Source organism: Haliotis rufescens, unplaced genomic scaffold, assembly GCF_023055435.1.
Source record: "Haliotis rufescens isolate VD_foot unplaced genomic scaffold, xgHalRufe1.0.p SCAF_8, whole genome shotgun sequence".
Classification (NCBI taxonomy): Eukaryota; Metazoa; Mollusca; class Gastropoda; order Lepetellida; family Haliotidae; genus Haliotis; species Haliotis rufescens.
In genome coordinates, this window is record NW_025964372.1 from 48,779,981 (window position 1) to 48,806,975 (window position 26,995).

Consider the following 26,995-nt stretch of genomic DNA (forward strand, 5'->3'; position numbering starts at 1 on the left):
GTTGTCTGTGCCAGTTTATCAGTGGATCAGAAGTAGATTTAAACAGCTGACAGCCCCAGATTTCAGAACCGTAGGTTGCTATTGGAACCACTAGGGCATGGTAGAGTCGTAGTAAGACTTCTATGGATAAATGGGTATTTGTTGTCAGGCTGTGTTGAATTTTGAACCAAGCCCGCATAGCCTTTCCTTTCAAGGTTGAGATTGCACTCTTGAAAGAACCGTTTTGATGAAATATTACACCAAGGTAGGTGTATGATTCACTGATTTCTAGTGACGCTGTCCCTAACTTAAAATGAAGTTTCTGGTCACTCTTGGAACCGCCAAATATAATTATTTTTGTTTTTGATATATTAACTTTTAATTTCCAGTCCTCTGTAAATCTGCATAAAGTATTTATGCTGGTCTGGAGACATTTTGCTGACTGTGACAGCAGTAGCAGGTCATCAGCAAATAGTAAGTGTGTTAAAGGGACGCCGTCTAGCAATGGGGCAGCAGTATGCTGCTGTGAACAGTTTCCATTGCATCACGGTATATCAGTTTGATGTGGAAGTTGAGCCTGACACTGGGATCTGAACCCACGATCATAGGATCCTGGCATACCTAAGGGACACAACTCTGTCCTTTCCCAGTACACTCAAAACAGGTTCACTTGATACAGCAGCAGCAGCCCATATAGCTCTTATGGTGTTGCAATCAACAGAGTGATTGGATTGTGGCTGGAATGGATTATTAGAGCATCCACAGGGGATTCATCAATTTCTAAGATGAATTAACATGCAGCTCAGGGTTATGTCTCTTTGTCATAACAGGATCTGCTGGTCATAGGTCCAAATCCAAGATTTGAGCAAATTATGATCCTTGGTCTTTCAGCAATGAATCATACGGCAAAACCGTTCTCCAAAGTTCAAAGAAAACAAATTTCCTGACACATATATAATATTACAAATGAAGACGACAAAGAATAGGTTGATCATGGTCAAAAGTCAGGACTCAAGCAAGTACCATTTCTGCAATACTGATCCTGTCAGGCTGTTATTATTGTCAAATGTTTAAATACAATACAATACAATATCTCTGACCATTGTACCACTGAGGGCCAAAACCTATTTTTCTTCCCAAAGTTAACTGGAAACAATCACAAAACCCTTGAAAGGTTCACGTGTCTCTGGACCTTCAACTGTCTCAGTCACTATATGGCTGAAATAATGCTGATATGTCGTTAAACTTTAACTCACTCACTCACCTTCAGCTGTGCCAGATACACAGACATGTCATCTGGCCACACACAGTAATGATGTCCTCAAGAGCCAGCAAACAAGCACCCCACCTGAGTCCTCCCAGCATCAATAACAGACAATTTGTCCAGTAATCACCCCCAGCAACAACCTCCCACCACTCTGATAGTGCTCCCTGCCAGCGTCAAGTACCATATAGATCCTGCATTGTCAGACAGCAACAGTTGGGGGCTCTCCGAGACCCTCCAGGAGACTCCTCCCAGACAACACCAGACCCCCCACTGACCTGCCCTAGACTTCAAAGGGTGGGTAAGAGAGGGACTAATTAACCTAATTACAGCTAATTGTGGAATCTGTCCGACTGGGGTGTCCTAGACTAATCAAAGACTGGAGTGTTTTTCTAGCAGAGCAAGAGACATCTGTAGTGTATAGGGTTGCTATTAGTATTCCCTTGATGAGAATTGACCATCTCACAGAGCAACAGGCCTGTAGTGTATAGGGTTGCTATAAGTATTCCCTTGATGACAACCGGCCATCTCACAGAGCAACAGGCCTTGTAGTGTATAGGGCGCTGTAACTATTCCTGGAAGACAACCGGCCATCTCACAGAGCAACAGACCTGTAGTGTATAGGGTGCTGTAACTATTCCTGGAAGACAACCGGCCATCTCACAGAGCAACAGACCTGTAGTGTATAGGGTGCTGTAACTATTCCTGGAAGACAACCGGCCATCTCACAGAGCAACAGGCCTGTAGTGTATATGGTGCTGTAACTATTCCTGGAAGACAACCGGCCATCTCACAGAGCAACAGGCCTGTAGTGTACAGTATTGCCATCACCGCCACCTGGATGAGAACTGGCCATCACAGGATCATCCAACCATGGTCCAGTTTGCCAGGTCTTGTTGTCAGTGACAGGTACAGTTCCACGCCTCCACACACTTACAAGCGACACAACATTCTCCTCTCTATTATACACTTACACAACCAATACAGTTGTTTACAGCCATACTTCAAGGGTTGGAATTAGCTCCAGACAGACAGACAGCATTTTCAGCTGGCGACTTCACAGAAGGCTAAGTATCCTTTGGAGGAGGAAAGGCACCCAGCCACACAAATGTAAATATTTGCAGGGAACAGCTTCACGGTGACTAACACACTTTAACAATTTATTAATAGCACTTCTTTATGCGAACACCTGGAGTCATCACTTATTTTCAGTAATCCATTATTTCCCAATGGAGTATGTTTCAGTGGACCATCGAGATTGTTTATTCTCTGGCATTTATGTTTTATAAACATTTGCAAAATTCTTGAAAAAATATATCAGGAAATGTTACAATTAAAAGTGTTTTTTTCTGTACATTGACTTCACAGATGCAAGCTAATATATTTTCCGCCCGAGATCTCACTTTTTTATCAAAAGGTAACTTCCTGAGAGTAAAACCATGAAGCCATTATACCTCAATATTGCATTTCCTTAGGATCTCGATGAATGACAACGGGACATTGCATTCAATAAGTCGGCAAATTGAAGAATATACTACAATATCTTGAATCTTGAAACAGTTAAATTCATGTCAGTATTCGTGAGAGCTTAATCTAAAACTCAGATCATCATTTGATTATTTTTGCTGAAAGAAAGTAATTGCCACTTGAAGGTTTACACAAGAGACAACAAAATCAAAGTTCTATAAACATTTCTGTTGTAAAGCTTTTTCCATGTTTATAAACATTGTCTTCAGCGGCCCTTGAGTTCCCAGACAAGGCTGACAGTAGGGCTTGAGTCACACGTGTGTGAGGCGTGTGTGTGAGGTGTGTGTGAAGCGTGTGTGAGGTGTGTGTGATGTTTGTACATTCAAGAATTAACAGAATTATCTCACTGCATTACACAAATAGTCAGATGACAGATTACCCTTTATAAAATAATCTTTCTCAATATAGTGAGTAGTTATCAGAGATACTTTGATTGCGCCATCCACAGAAATTCTCAGTTTCAATCGGTTTGAGGCTTCAGATGCTGAAATTTCCTACGCTCTTGAAGGACAGACAGAGGGATGAGCGAGAAGAAATATCACTAAGAACATGATTTATTGTGTGAAGTTCAGCACAAGTGATCTTATCATTATCAAATAATCAACATCTGCATCATCCCTTGTCAACTCCGGACTAGAGCAGGTCCCCTAAGAGGCGGTCCAATGGATCGGGTGGTGAGGATCAGTGAATGGTTGATAGCCTGCCATAAAACCCCAACAGAGGTATTCGCTGTTCACAATATCAATCACTGGACCGTCTGAGCAAGACTTGAATATGTGCAGACTGACGCCATTTAGCTGGAATATTGCTGAGTGTGGCGTTAAACAACAAACAAACCATTAAGAGAGGGAATTTATGGATTTTAACTTCTTTATTATGAGGAACACAATGTTTCAGAGTAAGCACTTCCTCTACCTCCCCTGAAGGAGAAAGCACAATGGTGACCGTGCTCTTCAGTTTGTGTATTGTAATAGTGAAGCAGGTTGGACTGAGTGGTCGAGCTGAGACTAAGACCTAGGGATTAAAGTAGAAGCTGTAACAAATGTTATATTTGGGATAACACTTTCTTCGAGTTGAGTCCCGTTTGGGATTCAAACCAACATTCAACCCAAAGAAGTACGAGAAACTGTACTTTACTAAGAAAGTGTTATCTGAAATATCACATTTGTTCAGGGGTCCGGAAAATTTAAAATCCCAATCGGACATTTACATTTATGCCACGCCCCCTTCAAACAGCGTATTTTAGTACGACTTTTTACACACAAATTACAAGTTGATACGTATTCATAATATGATGAATTATGAATTGTTTCAATTTAAATTGTTTAATTCACCGGACAATTAATAACAAATAATATCATTTTAGATATATATGGAAAACATACGTTTGTTTCTGTTATAAAAACGATCTGTTAACGTTGTGAACGGTCTAATTAATATTAATGAGTCTGCTCAAGTGTACGCGTTGTAACATTTGGATCGAGACTATTATCCCATATTTGGTTATCACGTGACCTCAAGGGAAAAGGTTTTTTTTAAACTAAAGATTATTTAAAAACAAGACAGATAATATAATCATAAATCCTAAACTATCGTTGATAGCAATAGTTATTTGAATACTTTTTCATCTGTACTTAATTATTGACCATAAAAAAATTGGATATCGATCGTCACAGAAAGCAAAATGGCGGTCAATCAAGATTCAATATAGGACTAGCTACTGAAAACAATAAAATCTGCAAATCCTCATTGTATGTCAACCAAGTGAAAGTCGTTAGCCACGACTTACAAAATGATCATTCAGACTTTGAGGGTTTGGCAGATCCGCTCGACTGATCTGCATCGGTCAACTGGCTGTCGTCACGCTTTCGCTTCTTGTCTGAGGTTACGTATCGTAGCATTGTGAGGATAATGAGGTACATCGATGATGCAAGGTATTTATGTACAGTTGTAAACACATTTTACTCAAATTAACAAGATGTTCTCAGTAATTAATCCTCGATTAATCAGTGTCAACTCAGTTTATTGCCTATTACAGTGATTGACCGATTGGACTATCATTGTCGGTACGATGTATTTACAGCAATCAAAACAAACAAAGCTTGTCAGTGTAGATAATCTTCATTGTGTTACAACTGCAGACAGAAACTGCTCAGTCCTAACTGTTGATCATGTCCGGTCAAAATTTAAGAATGTCCGGACAATACTTTTTAAAATGTCCGGACAGAAAAATTTAAATGTCCGGTAAGCAATATTTTAAACCGGACATTTGAGATTCCCAATCGGACATGTCCGGCGCATATGACGGTTTCCGGACCCCTGCATTTGTTACATTTGACCATTTTCGAAATGGCATTGTGTGTTCATAACATAGAAGCTGACATTAAAATACACATGATGATAAATACATAATTACATACAACTTGTGTATCACATCTAAATGCCATTCAAAGACTTGAAACAAACATTATTCCAATATTAATCACATCCTGTAATTCCATCGGAAGCTTAGGCTCAGCAGGCCGTATAGTATTTAGCTGTGTCAACGTAATCTGGCTGCAAGATTTACAACGCTGTCACGCAGTTGCTGTCCAGTCTGCCTCGTCATCTGTCACAGGTTAATGACAAAACAACACCAGCAGCCCCATCACCTATCCTGAGAGAGGTTTAGCCACTACCGGGCACAATGGGGCTGTTGAGGATCTCCGCTTCAAGGCAGTCGATCCATGGACCAGTAATGACTGGGTACTTATCCCTCAGTCTTCAAAGCAGCGGACACGGACACTCATTACCCCGGTGCCAGAAGGTGTTTGTCTTGGAGTCTTGGATGGAGATAATATAGATTTACTCCGAATAAATATTTTGGGTAGGACCTCGACTCACTGAGAGGGTAGGCGATATGTTGATGGAGAGTGGTGATACTCATGTCGGATTCACTAGTCATTTGGGCAGGTCTTGTGTCACTATTAAGATCTAGTGTGGCGCCATGTGCTTCTGGCTACACTCCAACAATATCACTAGGGAGGATAACAGGAAGGAGTCAGGCAGTGTATGGTTGGGAATCAAACCCGGGTCCACGTGTGACAAGCAAATGCTTTAACCACAAGGCTACCAACTGTAGCTGTGGTAGCAAGGGGTACCTAGACATGTGAGTGAGTGAATATAGTTTTACGCCGCTTTTAGCAATATTCCAGCAATATCACAGCAGGGGACACCAGAAATGGGCTTCACTCAATGTACCCATGTCGGGAATCGAACCCGGGTCTTCGGCGTGACGAGCGAACGCTTCAACCACTAGGCTACCCGACCGCCCCACCTAGACATGTGGGCAGCCTGTCTTGTTGTGAGATTTGTGAGAAACCAACTTAATAAAGGCCCTTCATGATATGAAGTGATCGTGGGAACTGTTTTTGAGTGGTTATTGTTCAAGGTTTATCATGGTGGTCTGTAATCATTGCCGACACCCATCACGTGGTTGGTAGTGTAAACATGGGTCTACAAGACTGGGTGTAATCTCACACATTGATCAATCAAATCATGTACTCATCTAAGGGGAGAGTGAGTATGGTTTTACATCGCCTTTAACAATATTCCAGCAACATCAATGTGGGGGACACCAGGAATGGTTTCACACAAATGTACCCATGTTGGGAATCAAACACGGTTCTTCGGCGTGATGAGCGAACGCTTTAACCACAAGAATACCCCCCTCTCCCCACTAATGTAAAGAATTAAACCCAAGTAAACAATATTGCTTCTAATAAGACGAAGACAAGCTGAGGATGTGAAACAAAATTAATACAATCCCCAATGGGGATTCTAGGTTATATTAGATCCCCAGAAACAAACCTATGCTGGCCGTGAGAGGTGACTGAATGGATCAGGTGGTCATGTGATATTCATACATTTCAGACGGCCATCCTCTCCAAAAACTAACTTCTCCGTCAGATACCTGTTTATACCAAGTAGCCATCTTGATTTGCAGCTCACTTAGACACTACCAACAAGACATTGAAACAAGGAAAATGGATTACGTCAAACACTTGCCATTATGTCTAACTCTCCTACTTTCCAGCTAAACCCCTGCAGTGGTCCCAACATGATACTTGGCGCACAACTGATAACAGTTAAACCAATTAAAGAAAAATATAAGCATCATCTGGTATGTGCATCAAACTTGGGCTAATTTCCCTGATGTACAGTTCCTGGTATTGTTACAGTGCAGTGCAGTGAGCCACGCTTCATACACAGGTACACTGGTGCTTCTTTTGAATGGCGGGAAATGTTGGTATTCATTCTAATGGCCATCAAAACTCCATTAAGAACACATCAGGGATGTTTTCAAGCAGAATTCCTTCACAATAGAGTCTGCTATAGGTTGCCACAGGCTCTGTCATAGGGTTGTTGTTAATTCCCTTCAGTATATATGCTACCTGTCCCCACCACCTGTCGTTAATAACAACGCCCTCGTGTCCTGTGCGTTCACTTCCCATATATTCTGCACATCGTGGATTTATTGGTTTGGCTATGTGACTTGAATCGTGTCACAGTACGAGGAGGTTCAGATGGATGAATTTCACATCAGTATGTTCATCAATGCGTTGTCTTTCCATTAGTGATGATAATCCTAGCAGTGGCCCCATTGGGGACCCAGGGAGGGGGTCAGTAGGTACATCCACTGGACCCCATGGGGCCTCAGGGGCATTATGGGTCTCCGGTCCCTGTGCTGGTTTACCCATGGGGATTCAAAGGCATAGGGAGTCGTCAGTACCTTATGCTTGTCTCCCTGTGGGATTCAGGGCAGAGGAATTGGTGTGTCTCAAGCCTGTCTCCCTCCTGGGACTTAAGGGCAGAGGGGGTCGTCAGTACCTCATGCTCGTCTTCCCCGTGGGATTTAAGGGCAGAGGAGGTCGTCAGTACCTCATGCTTGTCTCCCTCCTGGGATTTAAGGTCAAAGGAGGTCGTCAGTACCTCATGCTCATGCGAGGTCCTAATAAAATCGGCATACGAAAAGAATGAATTGTAGCTAGTGTGTCATCATACCCTAACGGGCACGGGTGGCCCAGTCGTCTAAGGCGCCGCAATTCGCTGTGCAGAGTTGCGTCCCTTGGGCACGCCAGAAACCTATGATTGTGGGTTCGAATCCCGGTTCGCCCCAATTATGTTTCTAGGTTTGTCAGCACAATACCCGTGCTCGTGGGTTTCACCGAAGTGGTAAATGTCTAAGACCTGCGTCACTTCGGGCTTTCCTCCCACATTAAGCTGACACGCCGCGATATAACTGGAATACTGTTAAAAGCGGCGTTAAACCCAACTCACTCACTCACTCACTCACTCATACCCTAAAGAAGTGGATACTGCTCGTGCTATCAACCACTGGTTAATCATCTGGATTATTTCCAGGCCACAGTGACACTGCTGTCAGAGTTCACTGGGATGTACATTCAGTTCGACACCACGGAGGTACATCTCTGTAGTTCTGTATCATGTAAGCCTCTGACTGAACACTGAAGGCTGCAGAGGACAAGATACTAGGATGTCATGCCCCTTCATTTCAGGCCTTTCGCTGTTAATTTCCCCATTTTTCTATAAACAATCTCTTTGTCACAATAAAACAATGAAGAGACACATTTCCTAAAAGTTAAGTCTTATTACCAAAAAATTCCTTTTGCAGTTAGTATGTATACAACAGTTAAAATTCCACTGTTTTGTCCTTTTGTGTGTCATTGCCCCGTCATTAACGACAACAATTCTGCCATTGACAATATGACAAAAAAGAAACATTTACATGTAAATTACATCGTCAATCCCACCTTATCAAATAACGTAACAGCATTGAGTCTACACAGGTCTCGCAGTCAGTAACACATTGTGTGATTCCAAACACACAGCTATCAAACAGATTGCTAATTCTCAACATCCAAACATTGATTTCACTGTTTCCCCAAAGATTTACCAACATCCCTGGCAGAGTCAAGGCTAACCAACCTGGGTAATCACATGCTTAAATAGACAATGCTGATGCAGGCAAAGCTTCTGACTTGGCAGGAGGTCGAACACCAAGTAACTAATTACCTTGCTCGTTTTCAGAGACAATAAGTTGGGCGATGGATGACGATGCGTATGTGTTGCGCCCATCTGGCAATGATCTCATCGCGTATTAGCCGAAAGGCCAACAAATCAGGAGACCAGAGACTTCCCTGACAGTCGTCTACAAACACACAGCTCATCTCGCCCATTGATGAAGCCAGTTACTCGAGACGCAGGATACACTATATTTGTAGTGATTTGTTTACCAGTATGCCACAAACTGAGATCAGATACCCGAAAAATTAAAATTAGATTCAATATCAAGTGTCTTAAAGTTTGTGACCATCCATGAGATACTGTATTCGACATAATAAGCGCCCAGGGCGCTCTCAAAATTAGAAATAGGGGGCACTTATTAGAATATTATTTTGGTGAAAAACAACAGGGTTGAAAGATCGTAAATTTCAAGGTTTATGCTGACAGCCTGAAATGTTTAAATATGACAGATATATTTTTCCAGAATCTAATTTCCCATAATTAAGGATGCATATAACACACGTATTATACACGAATAAATAAGTCTTGTGTACATTGATCAATCGGAAGGGGTGCTAACTGGGATTGTCCACTAGCCAATATATCGGCAAATATCGCCGATTTAATTAGAGCGGGGCACTTATTACGTTGAATACGGTAAGTAACCTTATGGTTATGACATTTTGACTTTTCATCATATTGTAAAACTGCAGCATCTTCAAAACATGCAAATACAATTCACAAACTTCAATTCATATTTATTACAGAGATAAATGGTATCAAACATGGCTATCTTCACTGAAGTAAGTTGACGTCAAACGTCTTTATGATGTCATAGAACAATTGTATCCCAGCACCCATAAGGTCCTCCTAGTGGGTCCATATATTGTTTCGATATATCTACCTATTTGGTACTGAACTCACACATTCTATTGACAAAATGGCAGATTGGATGATCGAGACAAAGAAATAATATCTTTTGGACATGAGCCTTTAAACATTTCCTGCCTCCCTATCTTCCATGTACTAAATGTCAGCCTAAACAAGACACCCCAAACACAGTGAGTGTCATACCAGGCAAATATATTCAGTACCGATTTGTCTTTACATGATGCTAATCTTCTTCAATGTACAAGATGTCAGCCTAGCTCCTGGAGACAAATAGGTTCATTTTCAGGTGGGAGGATAGATTCATATGTCATATAATCAAGCATAGCCTATGAGGATGCTGGTGTGGTTTGATAAGTCTCATCGTAGGCAGTGTTTGAGAACAGTCTCATCGCAACCACCGCCTTTCTCCATTCCACATGCAGACATTATGAATATACTATGTAGATCAATGTCCTTGAATATAGGTATTCACGCACACTGTGACACAGTGACAAGCAGAACTGTTGTGTACAAATAATATAGTATCTGTGAGAACAATGTCACAAGGTAGTCCAGTCGTACGTTACATATCACCTACATCATTGAAACAAATCTGTCTAATATGACAACACAAGCAATGAGCCCAGGACATCGACAGCAACATCACATCTCGAACCAAGAAGCAAAACTCACCAATTTGAAGCCGACACACTAGTATCCCAATCCTGGCCCGACTATTCACAGGGTATCACAGACACAGAGCAGGAGCTGGTCCCTCCTCCTCCTCCTCCCACTGCAACATCTGTCGTGATGGACGCCCAGATTTCCTGGACAGTCAGTGTCTCAGCTGGGGCTGCAGACGACATCAATGTCTTGTCCCACTTCCCGGTGGAGGTAATGGACACCGAGCTGTCTATGTCAGCCCTTGGCACTCAAACCAGGTCTGTACACCCTGCTCTGGCCCTGTAGAGTCCCAGCTAGTCCCAGCTATGTCCCAGCTATCTTCCTGCTACTGCACTACATTGTAGGTACAGTCTCACAATGTGTCTCCGCCAACACCAAACTTTCATCTTTCCATTCTCCTCGCAGCTCTTGGGTCGATGCTAAAATTAGCACGGCGCCAGCTCATTAGCAATAATTAGCAAGTCTGCCAGTAACAATAGCCGTATACTGTGGTAATTCATAACTCTCTCCGAGCTGTCAGGCAGACACTGAACATTGTTCGACCTTGTGATCATTGGTGTGTGAAATCGGGTATGGAGTTTGTGTTTCCGACTGAATGGCACATAGGTAATACGCCCCCCACCTGACACAAGCTCCTTGCACGGTTACGACGTCAACACCTGTTTATTGTTTATTCTGAATTGTCCTGTGGAGACTGGGCCTCGGAAATACAGAAGCACCATTCACAAATCTTATTTGTATGATTGATGTTTAAAGGACAGTTCAACTTCAAAGAGCAGTGGTTCCAATCAATATATCGTGAATGACTTCAAGCATGATACAGATAACTTGTGATGATGTTTGGATGACAATAACAAGTTTATATATACACTTTCAAAACCTACAAGGTCATACAGTTTCTGCAGGCGTAGAAGTTTGTCTTTTTTAAGACTAGTCCACTTTAGAAAACTTTATTTCACTAGATCTCAGGATTTGTAGCTAGGACGAAAATAACACTGTTTAAATTTTCTGTCAGTGTTGAAACTTCCAATTTGTAGCAAAATGGAAGCGTTAAGAACTGGTTAAGAATTATAGCCTTTACTTGTCTTCAGCAGAATTTAGTAGTCTCGGGCTAGCCGACTAGCGTGAATTTCGAAGGCTGTTTCTGTAAAAAGCAAATAATGAACAGAAATATAAATATCCCGAAACACCTCATAAGGTACATCTCAGGACCACACACACTCACGTCTACACACAGGACCACACACACACACGTCTACACACAGCAATACACAGGACCACACACACTCACGTCTACACACAGCAATACACAGGACCACACACACTCACGTCTACACACAGGACCACACACACGTCTACACACGGCGATACACAGGACCACACACACTCACGTCTACACACGGCGACACACAGGACACAAATGGCACACTCCATGAAGGAGAAAATGTGACTGTTGCTCCCCAACTGAAGCCAAAGGTTCTAAGTGTTATGTCAATAAATACTTTCTACCTCTATTCTACAGAGTTCTACATTTGCTTCCGTAGCAACCCTAACAATGGACGCCCATGAAGACACTGTTCAATGACACTGTCGAGATCAATGGCTTGTCTGGTACGTTTCAGATCAGATGCATCATTGCCAGACCGCTGGAATCGGTAAGAAGACAACCACAGCATCTCCCAACATCAGACAGTATTGTCCTGTATTCTACCAGTGACACATAATCATTAAACTTGTTATGTAAGTTTTGGAGCTGTCCTATCAGTTGCAATATCGGGTGTTGTGAATCAATTGTGTGTATTAAAAATAGCGATATTGCATTTTTTCCAGCAATTGATTTGTTGGAAGTAAATGATAAAAGAAAACAAAAACACCAAGGCAACAGTGACCTAGACATTACTGTTACTGATACACTATGATTAGTGTCATGTCGAAGTTCTTCAAATCATTTATTCATGACAATAATTTTGAGAACGAAGGATCTATTACAGTGAGCAAAGACTATCGATATCACTGAACATACCCAAATTAATTGCTAGCAACATTGAGACAGGTTGAGATTCACATATTGCCAATTTGTTGAGGACTTGCTTTTCATAACCTTTACACCTCGATGCTACTTCTGTAAAACTTGTGTATTAGTCTTAAATAATTTTCCCAAACTTGGAATTTTCTCAACAAAACTCAGGATAACATTTTGTGAACATAGCTGAATTATTAATTGATTAGAAGATCTCATTTTCTTTACACAAACTTGTACTGTGAACAAAACATCAATGTTTTTTGTTGGGATGCACCTGGATTAGTAAACACAGAGCATCAAATATCACTGTTTGAGGAGCAATTAATCAATCATATTAAACCCATCATTGGTCAAGAAATAATATTTTCCTACAACATACCTTTCTACCCCTGAGATAATTTCAAACTTTACAGCAGTTTAGTTCCAGCTGTCTGTCAGGCTGTCAATCACATTATTGACATGTTGCCAAAAAAACGTAAATTAATCATTTTTCAATTATGCCGTATTCCAACATGGATGACACATAACAGGGTTCGGTGAGTTTGTATGGCAGCGTTGTACACACAGCCGCTGACAAGAGACCGGAGGATGCCGGGGACAAAGACAGGGTCTTCTCCTTTGTAGAGGTAAAATCTGTCTCGTGTCACAGGCTCCTATTTCAGACATTATTCAATTGTCTTCGTTACATGTACGGTACGTCCGAGGTGGAGGAATATTAAACTGAATATTTAGTGTTACTGCTTAAATAGACATCTGGATTAGTTTTTGTTTGGGGTTTGATCTGTGACAAAAATAAATAAAAAACAACGTATTTGCCTATTTTCTTTCTTTTCACTGCAAACATACCCCTTTCTACAGAACATCAATATGTGTGCTCAGCTTAGGAACTCCCCGATTTAACAATAATATCCCCTTCTTGAAGCCTTTCATCACATTACTTCTAACAATCCACTGACTATATCTTAAAGTGATCCCAAATAAAAGAATTTTGTTAATTTAATTATATACTTATTTCGACCAATTGATTTGAAGAAAACTTCAAATTATAATATTATTAATTATAATATTACATTAATTCAATTCAAACCATTTGATACTTTAAGCATTTCTTCCTTGAGGTGATGTAAACATAACAATTCTCTCCTCCAATTCTTAATTCCTGATGCTGATTTCTAACGGAAAGGAGGTGGCTAGACTTGCTTTTCTATTATCTAGATTGCTTTTGGCTTCATAAAGTATATTCCAGAGTTGTGGTGCAGGACTAACGGTGGCCTGACAGCTGACAGAACTGATGGTCTTAGAGCAGGTTATTGTGACTAATACAGTCCCCTGGTCAGTCACGATGGGGCACCGGACCACCTCCAGTCACAGGACACACAGCCATGTATCTGAGGGCAGCATGGCAGTCATGGTAATTGGCTGACTAATGCCATTGTTTTGAGAGGAAACAGCAACTCCGGCTGTTTAGATACAGCTTCCCATTACAACACTAACCTAGCAGGGCTACATAACCTGATATCACACATCTAACCTAGCAGGGCTATATAACCTGATATCACACATCTAACCTAGCAGGGCTATATAACCTGATATCACACATCTAACCTAGCCGACTATATAACCTGATATTACACATCTAACCTAGCAGGACTATATAACCTGATGTCACACATCTAACCTAGCAGGACTATATAACCTGATGTCACACATCTAACCTAGCAGGACTAATAACCTGATATCACACATCTAACCTAGCCGACTATATAACCTGATATTACACATCTAACCTAGCAGGACTAATAACCTGATATCACACATCTAACCTAGCCGACTATATAACCTGATATCACACATCTAACCTAGCAGGGCTATATAACCTGATATCACACATCTAACTTAGCAGGGCTATATAACCTGATACGCCACATCTAACCTAGCCGACTATATATATAACCTGATATCACACATCTAACCTAGCCAACTATATAACCTGATATCACACATCTAACCTAGGAGGGTTATAGAACCTGATATGCCACATCTAACCTAGCAGGACTAATAACCTGATATCACACATCTAACCTAGCAGGGCTATATAACCTGATATCACACATCTAACCTAGCAGGGCTATATAACCTGATATATACCATCTAACCTAGCCGACTATATATATAACCTGATATCACACATCTAACCTAGCCAACTATATAACCTGATATCACACATCTAACCTAGCAGGGTTATAGAACCTGATATGCCACATCTAACCTAGCAGGACTAATAACCTGATATCACACATCTAACCTAGCAGGGCTATATAACCTGATATCACACATCTAACCTAGCAGGGCTATATAACCTGATATATACCATCTAACCTAGCCGACTATATATATAACCTGATATCACACATCTAACCTAGCCAACTATATAACCTGATATCACACATCTAACCTAGCAGGGTTATAGAACCTGATATGCCACATCTAACCTAGCAGGACTAATAACCTGATATCACACATCTAACCTAGCCGACTATATAACCTGATATCACACATCTAACCTAGCAGGACTAATAACCTGATATCACACATCTAATCTAGCCGACTATATAACCTGATATTACACATCTAACCTAGCAGGACTAATAACCTGATGTCACCCATCTAACCTAGCCGACTATATAACCTGATATTACACATCTAACCTAGCAGGACTAATAACCTGATATCACACATCTAACCTAGCAGGGCTATATAACCTGATATGCCACATCTAACCTAGCAGGGTTATAGAACCCTAGCACAGGGGCACACACCCAGGGAGCACAGGGGCACAAAGGGGACACACCCAGGGATCATATTCACCTGTAATACCCTCATGGATATCCCCCCAGACATAATTCCCATCAACAATCGCTTCCAGGCAACCAACAGATCAGGTTCCTAATCAGAAACAACACTGTAAAGTGGCTGGAAGAAGTAAAGGTAGTCAGGCAATCCAAATGGCAACTGTCCATGTTCCAAAACAATGTGAACCTGCCCACAACATGGAGCATGTAGTTAGTAAACATCCGGGTGTCTGGTACCACGCTGACAGAAACAAGGCAAAGCTGGTCTCTTTCTGGAGTTGCTTTGTAGAGATGACCTTAAGGTCAAAGGTCAGATGGTGGGGGTCAGGTTGTGAAAGCAAAATAATTTCATCCAGAAATCATTAACATGTGAGAGCATGATGGGAATACGCAGGGGAGATCACTCCATGGGCACAAATAGGCTTCGATATCACTCAGCTCAGCATAAAGTGAATTACTACGACTATTACACAATTCGACTACTACTCAAATTGAGCTATGAATTAACTATCGATACTTCTATTACTGCTTATTTACAAATACTACAAGTCCCCATTTAATCTAAATTCCATGGCATTATCTGGAAACAGCATTCAAGAAGCTATAGCCTTCAGGTCTCTACAGGCTTCTTCCTGCATCACGCCACAGATAAACACTCGCTGTACCAAGGACGAGGATTAACTGTAATTTTATTCTACATTGTTTTTCATCATGTCAGGAAATAAAACAGAATCCTTCCTTACAGACTGCTCCAGAAGAGCAACAATGGCTGACGACAAAGCTCCACTAATCCCTCCAGTCTGGTAAATATAGTTGGGATCCTGATAATCTTACACGAAATAACAAAGAATTTCATAATCCCCAATGTTGGTGTACACAAGAATTAAGATTTTTATCTCCGCAGGGGAATTGTACTTACAGTAGCTCCTGTAATAAGCAGCCTTGGCACTTCGAAAGTTGACAAAGGGAGTGCACTTATTAAAACTATGCACTATAATTTGTTGTCGGAGATTGAGGGGTTGAGAACAAATTTGGCTCAATCGTTGATGAAACTCAAACATTTGTGTAATATAGTTACTAGGCAACAATATACTCCTACACTGCTGGTTTTCTCTAAAAGTCTGTAATATACACAAGAAAATACAGTCATGTAAATTGTCGAGCAAAGGACTGGGTGGTCATAAAGTGTACTGACAGATTGAAGCACAAGTTGGTTGGGGGTACATATTGGAACAGGGCCCTTAATACAGCAAATATGGTAAGTCTGTTAACAAGGAGAATTACGTTTTCTTGCACTATGCATTTTAACCGCCCAAAAAAGCAACTCAATGTCTCTCAAACAGACCCGAAAACAAAAATATCCAAAAACTACCAAGAAAGTCTTATATGGTCAGTTCCAGGCTTGAAAATGGTGAGATCCTCTGGGCTAATTTCTATGATGTATTAAAAGATAATTCAACAACAAAAAATTTAAATATTTTTATTTCAGAGAGTAATTGTCAGTCTAAACCCATGTCAGCAAAGTCAGTATGTGAATCACGTGCTCCTGATCCTACACTTAGTCATCTCCCATCATCCATCAAAACATAATGACAGGCAACATTGTGAAGATGCTGCCAGATGCATGACATCCCTATCTTTAGGAACAGATGTTAGGAGGTGTGCAAAAACAAGACATTTTTCACCTCAACTGTGCTACAAATAGCATCCACCACGCTCTAGGTCTTCTGGCCAACATACTGTAACGGATAGAGAAGGGACTGCCTCACAAGCTAATTTTCACTTTATTTTAGGAAAAGCTTTCAGAGAACTTTGGTACATTGTAGTAATACACATATATGAGCTTAGTAAGAAATAAAACCATATTACTCTGATTTAAAAAAAATAATTTTTAAGTGAATTTTCAGTGAACCAAAAAGATTTTTTAAATGAAATTTGTTCACCTTTTTAATTTGCATTAAACAATATAGAAAAATCTATATTTATGACAGAAATAAGTTTTATAGGAAAAAATAACCTGCAAAATCTCCAGAGTGTGTTAGTCGACATGAGGCACTAACATCTGTCAACTGATCGTATTGTCAGAAAAGACTCTATCTCCCGTTAATTACGCCCCACCAGAATTACGTTCCACCCATCAGCCCGTCAACCATTATCCAGCCTGTAACCAATATGGCTTTTATTCCACCTCATTAAAAGAGAATATCAAGAATACTCTCCACATCCAAATTCCACACATTTCGACATAAATCACTATTTTTACCAAATAATATCATAATTTCTACATTGTTCTTATGAATAGGGAATATTAAGACAAATATTGACAACTGTATAACTGATATTCTTTATTTAAAGCTGGTAATTTGATTAATTATTAAACACTTCTTTCCAACTTTCTTCCTATTATATCCACCCTTCCCCTATTTGCAATATTTCTACTGTTACATGTACAATCTTTCAGACCTTAGCAAACAGCTTTTGTCCAAAGACACAGACACTTTGTCTACATAACACAACATTACCGAAAGATGTGGCAAAATCCTAGTTAAAAGGAGATGATGGCTGTCTCCACATCAGCAAGAGAGACAATTTGTCTGAGATGCTGAAGCGAGGCAGTGCTGTCCTGGTGTGCCATAAGTGATGGAAAGGAAGATTGTCTAATGCTTCCTGACTTGGACCATATGCATAAAGCAACAATAGCCCTTTACAACAACTATAGGTCTTCGTATGGCAGTTGTATGTCCTGGTGTGCCCTAATTGATGGGAAGGAAGATTGCCTAATGCTTCCTGACTTGGACCATATGCATAAAGCAACAATAGCCCTTTACAACAACTGTAGGTTTTCGTATAGCAGTTGTATGTCCTGGTGTGCCCTAATTGATGGGAAGGAAGATTGTCTAATGCCTTCCTGAGTTGGACTATATGCATAAAGCAACAATAGCACTTTACAACAACTGTAGGTCTTCGTATGGCAGTTGTATGTCCTGGTGTGCCCTAAGTGATGGGAAGGAAGATTGCCTAATGCTTCCTGCTTTGGACCATGTGAATAAAGCAACAATAGCACTTTACAACTGCTGTGGTTCTTTGTATGGCAGTTGGAATGTTACTTTGGCTTTGTGCAGACTCCCCCAGCAAGTCGGGTCGCTCTAGAGATAACAAGATTCCATTACTCTCAAAATACCTGAACTAGTGTTGAAATGAAGCTAATAGCCATCAACTAACAATCCCAGTGTTCACTTTCAGAATTAATAATCCCTTTTTAAAAATTTACATTCCCCTAACTAAAAAATATTACAAGGATATAACATTAATATCTCATGAAATAATATTGGGAAAAAATCATGAAATTTTCGTAAACCACGCATAATAGTATTTTGACATGTATGACTTTATCCATGTGCTATAGAAACAGTCCTTGATTTCTGAGATCAACAAGCCACTTTTTTCACTGGTTCTTAACTGATCATACACTCAAGTGAAGACCAACACCATCACAAAACTTCACTTTCCCATACATTTCCTGAGTCAATGAGTTTGGTAAACACCACCTTGATCGGTACCGGCATATCTGTTAAATCGCGCACACTATAATAATCAGTTACGTCCCGGCATGACAGATTGACATGGGAAAAACCCATAGTCATGCAAGTCATACAAGTTTTCCCACAACACAACACTAAATTGTTTGATAGGCATTACTTAGAAGTTGACGGATGACAAGATAGACGTCGAAACGTCGCTTTTCCTAGTATTAAAGAAGTTGTTATCCATAAAAATTGTGTCTATCTTAACACAACACTAATCTTGGATTCAACAACAAGTTAAGCAGTTTCTGGACCCAACTTAGAGATTCCAGCACCTCAGAATATTCAGGCACCAATGACTCCCCTGGCATATAGGCAGTGACGGGATGAAAGGAAGGGTCTGAACCAAACACACTGATATATATAACAATCTTCAGAAGACACACAGTCATACACAAGAACAGTGGGCAAGTACGCTCCCCAAACAGTTGTTCTTATCTTTCAGGGGGGGCACGGGTGGCACAGTCATCTAAGGTGCCGCGAAACCTATGATTGTGGGTTCGAATCCCGGTTCGCCCCGATTATGTTTCTAGGTTTGTCAGCACCATACCCATGCTCGTGGGTTTCACCGAAGTGGCAAATGTCTGAGACCTGAATCACTTCGGGCTTTCCTCCCACATTAAGCTGACACGCCGCGATATAACTGGAATACTGTTAAAAGCGGCATTAAACCCAACTCACTCACTCACTCTTATCTTTCACCCTACTTTACTCTTCCCCTTCACTCTTTGTAACAATGACTCTTCAACCTTCTTTTTTTTATTTCTTATTGCTTATCACTGCACTCAGCAACATTCCAGCTATATGACAGAGTCTGTAATTAATCAAGTCTGGACCAGAGAATCCAGTGATTGACCTTCAGTCTTAATGGGATCTAATTATACACACTTATCTTGACAGCTGAAAAAGATTTCATTCATAATCAGACACTGACAAGTTCAATTCAAATGCAAATCATAAATACTTAAAGGCATAATTGCTGGATCCTCCATACACCAATTCAGCACAGCAAGTACTGAGCCGATGTCACAGATGTTTATGACGAGGAGAAGACGGACAATGCACCAAGACATCAGCTGACTCAAACCTTTGGTTCAAGTGAGCTAAAACTGTCACAAATAATCATTCAAAATAAATAATTAATCACAAGCTCAAAATAAATACACATTGTCTTGAAGGACTGTTCCCTGAAATGTTGAGTACATTCACTGTCTGTGTTCATAAAGTGAATCATGTAGGTCTGCATGTAGGTCTGCATGTTGGTCTGCAAGTAGGGCTGCATGTAGGGCTGCAAGTAGGTCTGCAAGTAGGTCTGCATGTAGGCCTGAAAGTAGGTCTGCATGTAGGTCTGCATGTAGGTCTGTATGTAGGTCTGCAAGTAGGTCTGCATGTAGGGCTGCAAGTAGGTCTGCATGTAGGGCTGCATGTAGGTCTGCTTGTAGGTCTGCATGTTGGTCTGCAAGTAGGTCTGCTTGTAGGTCTGCATGAAGGCCTGTATGTAGGTCTGCAAGTAGGTCTGCATGTAAGTCTGCAAGTAGGTTTGCATGTAGGTTTGCATGTAGGTCTGCATGTAGGGCTGCATGTTGGTCTGCAAGTAGGTCTGCAAGTAGGTCTGCATGTACTTCTGCATGTAGGGCTTTATGTAGGTCTGACCATAGGTGTGCAAGTAGTACTGCATGTAGGGCGTTACATAGGTCCGAATGTAGGACTGCACATACGTCTGCATGTAGGTCAGGTCTGCATGCAGGACTGCAAATAGGTCTGCCTGTAAGGCTTCACGTAGGTCAGCATGTAGGTCTGCATGTAGGTCTGCATGCAGGACTGCAAGTAGGGCTTTACATAGGTCTGCACCTATGCAGGTCTGCAAGTATGTCTGCATGTAGGTCTGCACATACGCAGGTCTGCAAGTATGTCTGCATGTAGGTCTGCACATACGCAGGTCTGCATGAAGGTCTGCACTTAGGGCTTTACGTAGGTGTGTGTATCTGGTTAATGTTGGCTAACACTACTGACATGCTGGCAGTAAACACATGCTGTAAATGTCACAGCTACTTAATGCATATCTACCTCATCAAATGTCATTATGCATCACAACACCAATGATGAATCAATCTTATCATGCTATTGTCTGTCCACATGCCAAGTCACATCAGCAATTATCCACACAATGTTAATACAACACACAAATGTTATCACTGAAATCATCAACATCAGCATCTAGTGACAACACAATGTGAGCGGTTCAACACTGTCTCTCTTGCATTTCTACAGCAGCATATCACTAAGAGAAGACCTTAAAGAAGTATAAAATGAACACAATTTAGGAATCAAACCAGGACAACAGCTACAATAAATAAGCACATTTCCTGCTTATCATGGGATTATCATCATCCCATCTAGTATCAGATTCCTATGTTCAGACATAACAGGTTAACGACGTTGCTGTGTTCAGACATAACAGGTTAACGACGTTGCTGTGTTCAGACATAACAGGTTAACGACGTTGCTGTGTTCAGACATAACAGGTTAACGACGTTGCTGTGTTCAGACATAACAGGTTAACGACGTTGCTGTGTTCAGACATAACAGGTTAACGACGTTGCTGTGTTCAGATGTAACAGGTTAACGACATTGCTGTGTTCAGATATAACAGGTTAACGAAGTTGCTGTGTTCAGAAATAACAGGTTAACGACGTTGCTGTGTTCAGAATTGCTGTGTTCAGAAATAACAGGTTAACGACGTTGCTGTATTCAGATATAAGAGATTAACGACGTTGCTGTGTTCAGTTATAAGAGGTTAACGACATTGCTGTATTCAGCTTTAACAGGTTAACGACGTTGCTGTGTTCAGAAATAACAGGTTAACGACGTTGCTGTATTCAGATATAAGAGATTAACGACGTTGCTGTGTTCAGTTATAACAGGTTAACGACGTTGCTGTATTCAGCTTTAACAGGTTAACGACGTTGCTGTGTTCAGAAATAATAGGTTAACGATGTTGCTGTATTCAGATATAAGAGATTAACGACGTTGCTGTGTTCAGTTATAACAGGTTAACGACGTTGCTGTGTTCAGCTTTAACAGGTTAACGACACTGCTGTGTTCAGATGTAACAGGTTAACGACATTGCTGTGTTCAGATGTAACAGGTTAACGACATCGCTGTGTTCAGCTATAACAGGTTAACGACACTGCTGTGTTCAGATATAACAGGTTAACAATGTCTATGTGATGTTAAGGCATGAGAGATGTGAAACCAGGAAAAAGCATGCAGCTTCTACACTACGCATCAACACAAAACTGGGCACGTTTCAATCCTCATTTCATCACAAAAACATGTATGTGGGAGAATTAAGGACAATTGAAACTTATAAAATAATATTTATCAATGATATTAAGATTGTAGAAAGTACACTGATTGTACAGGTAGGGCATTGCCGCTCTGAATGAACTGCAATGTTCAGGCACTGTAAGACTTCAAGACATCCAATCAGTGTCCAGTTTTGTGTTTTCATGTTAAAGCATGTTTGCATTCCACTCATGCAATATTGGTCATTATACAGGCTTGACTGCAGAATCTTGCAAATATTCACACACCAAATTTCATCAAAATCATTAAACTAAATCCCTTACTAACAGCTGAATTTTCATGAACAGTAATTCCCCACCATTTTTAATGTTGTATCACAAAGAATTATATTTAAAAAGTAATTGACTCACAATAAAATACAATTATCATTACTTACGTTACTGTGTTATCATTTTGGAACAATAGCTATTCTTGTGAGAGAATTTGATTTGTTCTCAAATTTGCTGCAATGTACATAATTTTACAAGATTCTGTTGCCATGGCGATGAAGTGATGAATTTCCTACCATGTATGATCATTCTCGGGTGTTCTGACAACACACTCACACGGGCTGCAGGGAAAAACAAGGGGGGGGTCAGTGACACAACCAGCACAATCTCGACACAATGTGGCAGTGTTAGACAAATTCACAACATTTACACCATTTCTGTGACATCCTGAAAAGCTTGAAATAAAATTTTTTGATATTTCTGGAGAATTGTTTGCATGCAAGTATGAATTCAATTTTGAAATTTAGAAATCAATTCAATAATACCAATATATTAAATTTAATTTTAGTTTTCAGAAATTCAAATATTTTCTGGCCAAGAAATAACTAAATTAAGCCCTCTGTGTCTCTTGAGTGCAGCTGACATGAAATCAGTGCAATTATCATATTTTAAATATTAAACATTTTTATTCCCAAACACTTTGAAGTTGAATTCTTAAGTAAATCAAATAATGAATTAGAAAGAATTAACACCATAGGCATTCTATGAACATCAGTTTTAAAAAAAAAAATGATTACATATATGAGAATAGTTTCCTGAAGTTGATGAATGTATGACAGCTAGTTGTAGCCCAACATCCCCAGCGCTACACAAGACCACATGTGCAGCACCCTGGGATGCATCTCAAGTGCACAAGCTGCACGCCAGCCAAATACACATATGCTACCAAGACTATTTCCCCGTCAACTGCTGCCACACTAGCAGGAGGCTTCATGCAGACCCACAACAAGAAATTCCCTCAACTTTAATCTCTGACTGTTGTACAAAAGCCAGCAGGAATATTTAAGATTTGGATGTGTTCGGGACTTACATACAAGAAAGAATTTGGTTGTACTTCCATAAACAACAGAATCATATACAGTTTATCTTGAGTTCTGTCTGCATCCAATATTTAATTTATAATATATCTAATAGGTCATTGTTCATACTGCATCATATACGCCTATAGTGCTTATACTAACAGTGTCATGTACACCTATTATCACATGTCTCAAGTGCTTATACTTACTGTGTCATATACACCTATTATCACATGTCTCAAGTGCTTATACTTACTGTGTCATATACACCTATTATCACATGTCTCAAGTGCTTATACTTACAGTGTCATATACACCTATTATCACATGGCTCAAGTGCTTATTCTTACTGTGTCATATACACCTATTATCACATGTCTCAAGTGCTTATACTTACAGTGTCATATACACCTATTGTCACATGTCTCAAGTGCTTATACTTACTGTGTCATATACACCTATTATCACATGTCTCAAGTGCTTATACTTACTGTGTCATATACACCTATTATCACATGTCTCAAGTGCTTATACTTACAGTGTCATATACACCTATTATCACATGGCTCAAGTGCTTATTCTTACTGTGTCATATACACCTATTATCACATGTTCTCAAGTGCTTATACTTACAGTGTCATATACACCTATTATCACATGGCTCAAGTGCTTATTCTTACTGTGTCAAATACACCTATTATCAAATGTCTCAAGTGCTTATACTTACAGTGTCATATACACCTATTGTCACATGTCTCAAGTGCTTATACTTACTGTGTCATATACACCTATTATCAAATGTCTCAAGTGCTTATTCTTACTGTGTCATATACACCTATTATCACATGTCTCAAGTGCTTATACTTACAGTGTCATATACACCTATTGTCACATGTCTCAAGTGCTTATACTTACAGTGTCATATACACCTATTATCACATGGCTCAAGTGCTTACACTTACTGTGTCATATACACCTATTATCACATGTCTCAAGTGCTTATACTTACAGTGTCATATACACCTATTATCACATGTCTCAAGTGCTTATACTTACAGTGTCATATACACCTATTATCACATGTCTCAAGTGCTTATACTTACTGTGTCATATACACCTATTATCACATGTCTCAAGTGCTTATACTTACAGTGTCATATACACCTATTATCACATGGCTCAAGTGCTTATTCTTACTGTGTCATATACACCTATTATCACATGTCTCAAGTGCTTATACTTACAGTGTCATATACACCTATTGTCACATGGCTCAAGTGCTTATACTTACTGTGTCATATACACCTATTATCACATGTCTCAAGAGCTTATACTTACAGTGTCATATACACCTATAGTCACATGTCTCAAGAGCTTATACTTACAGTGTCATATACACCTATTGTCACATGTCTCAAGTGCTTATACTTACTGTGTCATATACACCTATTGTCACATGTCTCAAGTGCTTATACTTACTGTGTCATATACACCTATTATCACATGTCTCAAGAGCTTATACTTACAGTGTCATATACACCTATAGTCACGTCCCAAGTGATTATACTTACAGTGTCTATACACCTATTGTCACATGTCTCAAGTGCTTATACTTACAGTGTCATATACACCTATTGTCACATGGCTCAAGAGCTTATACATACAGTGTCATATACACCTATTGTCACATGTCTCTAGTGGTTATACTTACTGTGTCATATACACCTATTGTCACATGTCTCAAGTGCTTATACTTACAGTGTCATGTACACCTATTCTCACATGTCTCAAGTGCTTATTCTTACTGTGTCATATACACCTATTGTCACATATCTTAAGTGCTTATACTTACTGTGTAATATACACCTATTATCACATGTCTCAAATGCTTATACTTACAGTGTCATATACACCTATTGTCACATGTCTCAAGTGCTTATACTTACAGTGTCATATACACCTATAGTCACATGTCTCAAGTGCTTATACTTACAGTGTCATGTACACCTATTGTCACATGTCTCAAGTGCTTATACTCAGTGTCATATACACCTATTGTCAAATGTCTCAAGTGCTTATACTTACAGTGTCATATACACCTATAGTCACATGTCTCAAGTGCTTATACTTACAGTGTCATGTACACCTATTGTCACATGTCTCAAGTGCTTATACTTACAGTGTCATATACACCTATTGTCAAATGTCTTAAGTGCTTATACTTACGGTGTCATATACACCTATAGTCACATGTCTCAAGTGCTTATACTCACAGTGTCATATACACCTATTGTCACATGTCTCAAGTGCTTATACCTACAGTGTCATATACACCTATTGTCACATGTCTCAAGTGCTTATACTCACAGTGTCATATACACCTATTGTCACATGTCTCAAGTGCTTATACTTACAGTGTCATATACACCTATTGTCACATGTCTCAAGTGCTTATACTTACAGTGTCATATACACCTATCATCACATGTCTCAAGTGCTTATACTTACAGTGTAATATACACCTATTATCACATGTCTCAAGTGCTTATACTTACTGTGTCATATACACCTATTATCACATGTCTCAAGTGCTTATACTTACTGTGTCATATACACCTATTATCACGTCTCAAGTGCTTATACTTACAGTGTCATATACACCTATTATCACATGTCTCAAGTGCTTATACTCACAGTGTCATATACACCGATTGTGCTTATACCTATTGTGACAGATACCCATATATTATCATATGTATTACCCATATATTATCAGATGTATTACTAATATTTTCTGTGTCACAAACAGGGCACATGTCCAAGTATTTCTGTGCAGCGCAATTATCATCATTTCTGTAATTATTCCACCAAGCATTTGCAAAGCATTCAAGCAAAACAAATTGACACAAAAAACTCAGGAGGCAGGATTGACAGCAACAAAATTCAAAACAAAACTAAACGGAACTAAAGAGGGACTACTCACAACACATGCTGCTCAAGTTCAATAGATTTCGGGCGATTTCGTTTTCGATTCAGTCGACTGAGGCTCATACTGCGCTTCAAGGAGCCCACTAATGAGTGGCTACAAGGAAACACACAAAATAAAAACCAAACAAAATGCAACAGCCAACAAAGGAAAACAAAAATGAAATAATCAGTCAACATAAATAATAAAATTTGTTTCATAAACTTTCAAGAAATATTCTCAGAAAACTTCTCAATCATCTTGAAATGATGACAAATTCTCCATTTTGAATTTCTTGTTTCTTTCGAAATGAGAATTCAAGAAAACTCTTATTTTTAAGTACAAATTACAATAGACCATGCTGACAAGAAGTAGATGCAAAATAGATAAACAAACTAAATGAATGAGATGACTGAGATTGATTAGTCATACAAAGATTAGACATTGAACGGCTTACACGAAATGCTGTGATGCCAGCTAAGGAAAACTCTATTGCATTTCCAGTTATACCGATATCTGTGACC

At 39.8% G+C, this 26,995-nt stretch overlaps 1 protein-coding gene across 21 annotated transcripts in view; it reads right to left on the reverse strand.

The window, feature by feature from the left end:
* Positions 1 to 26,995, reverse strand: part of LOC124115140 (ras GTPase-activating protein nGAP-like) — a 313,251-nt gene that overhangs the window by 63,129 nt on the left and 223,127 nt on the right. For 16 of the 21 annotated variants that reach the window (XM_046475983.2, XM_046475986.2, XM_046475981.2 and 13 more), the window contains 2 exons: positions 26,490 to 26,588; positions 22,724 to 22,768 (listed from right to left, as the gene is read on the reverse strand). The exons of 3 other annotated variants lie outside the window; for them this stretch is intronic. In XM_046475983.2, the coding sequence (XP_046331939.1) occupies positions 22,724 to 22,768; positions 26,490 to 26,588 (144 nt within the window). Of the gene's footprint in view, positions 1 to 10,399; positions 10,967 to 22,723; positions 22,769 to 26,489; positions 26,589 to 26,995 lie in introns of those variants that run through there. 2 more of the 21 variants (XM_046475984.2, XM_046476000.2) reach the window with 2 other exon arrangements.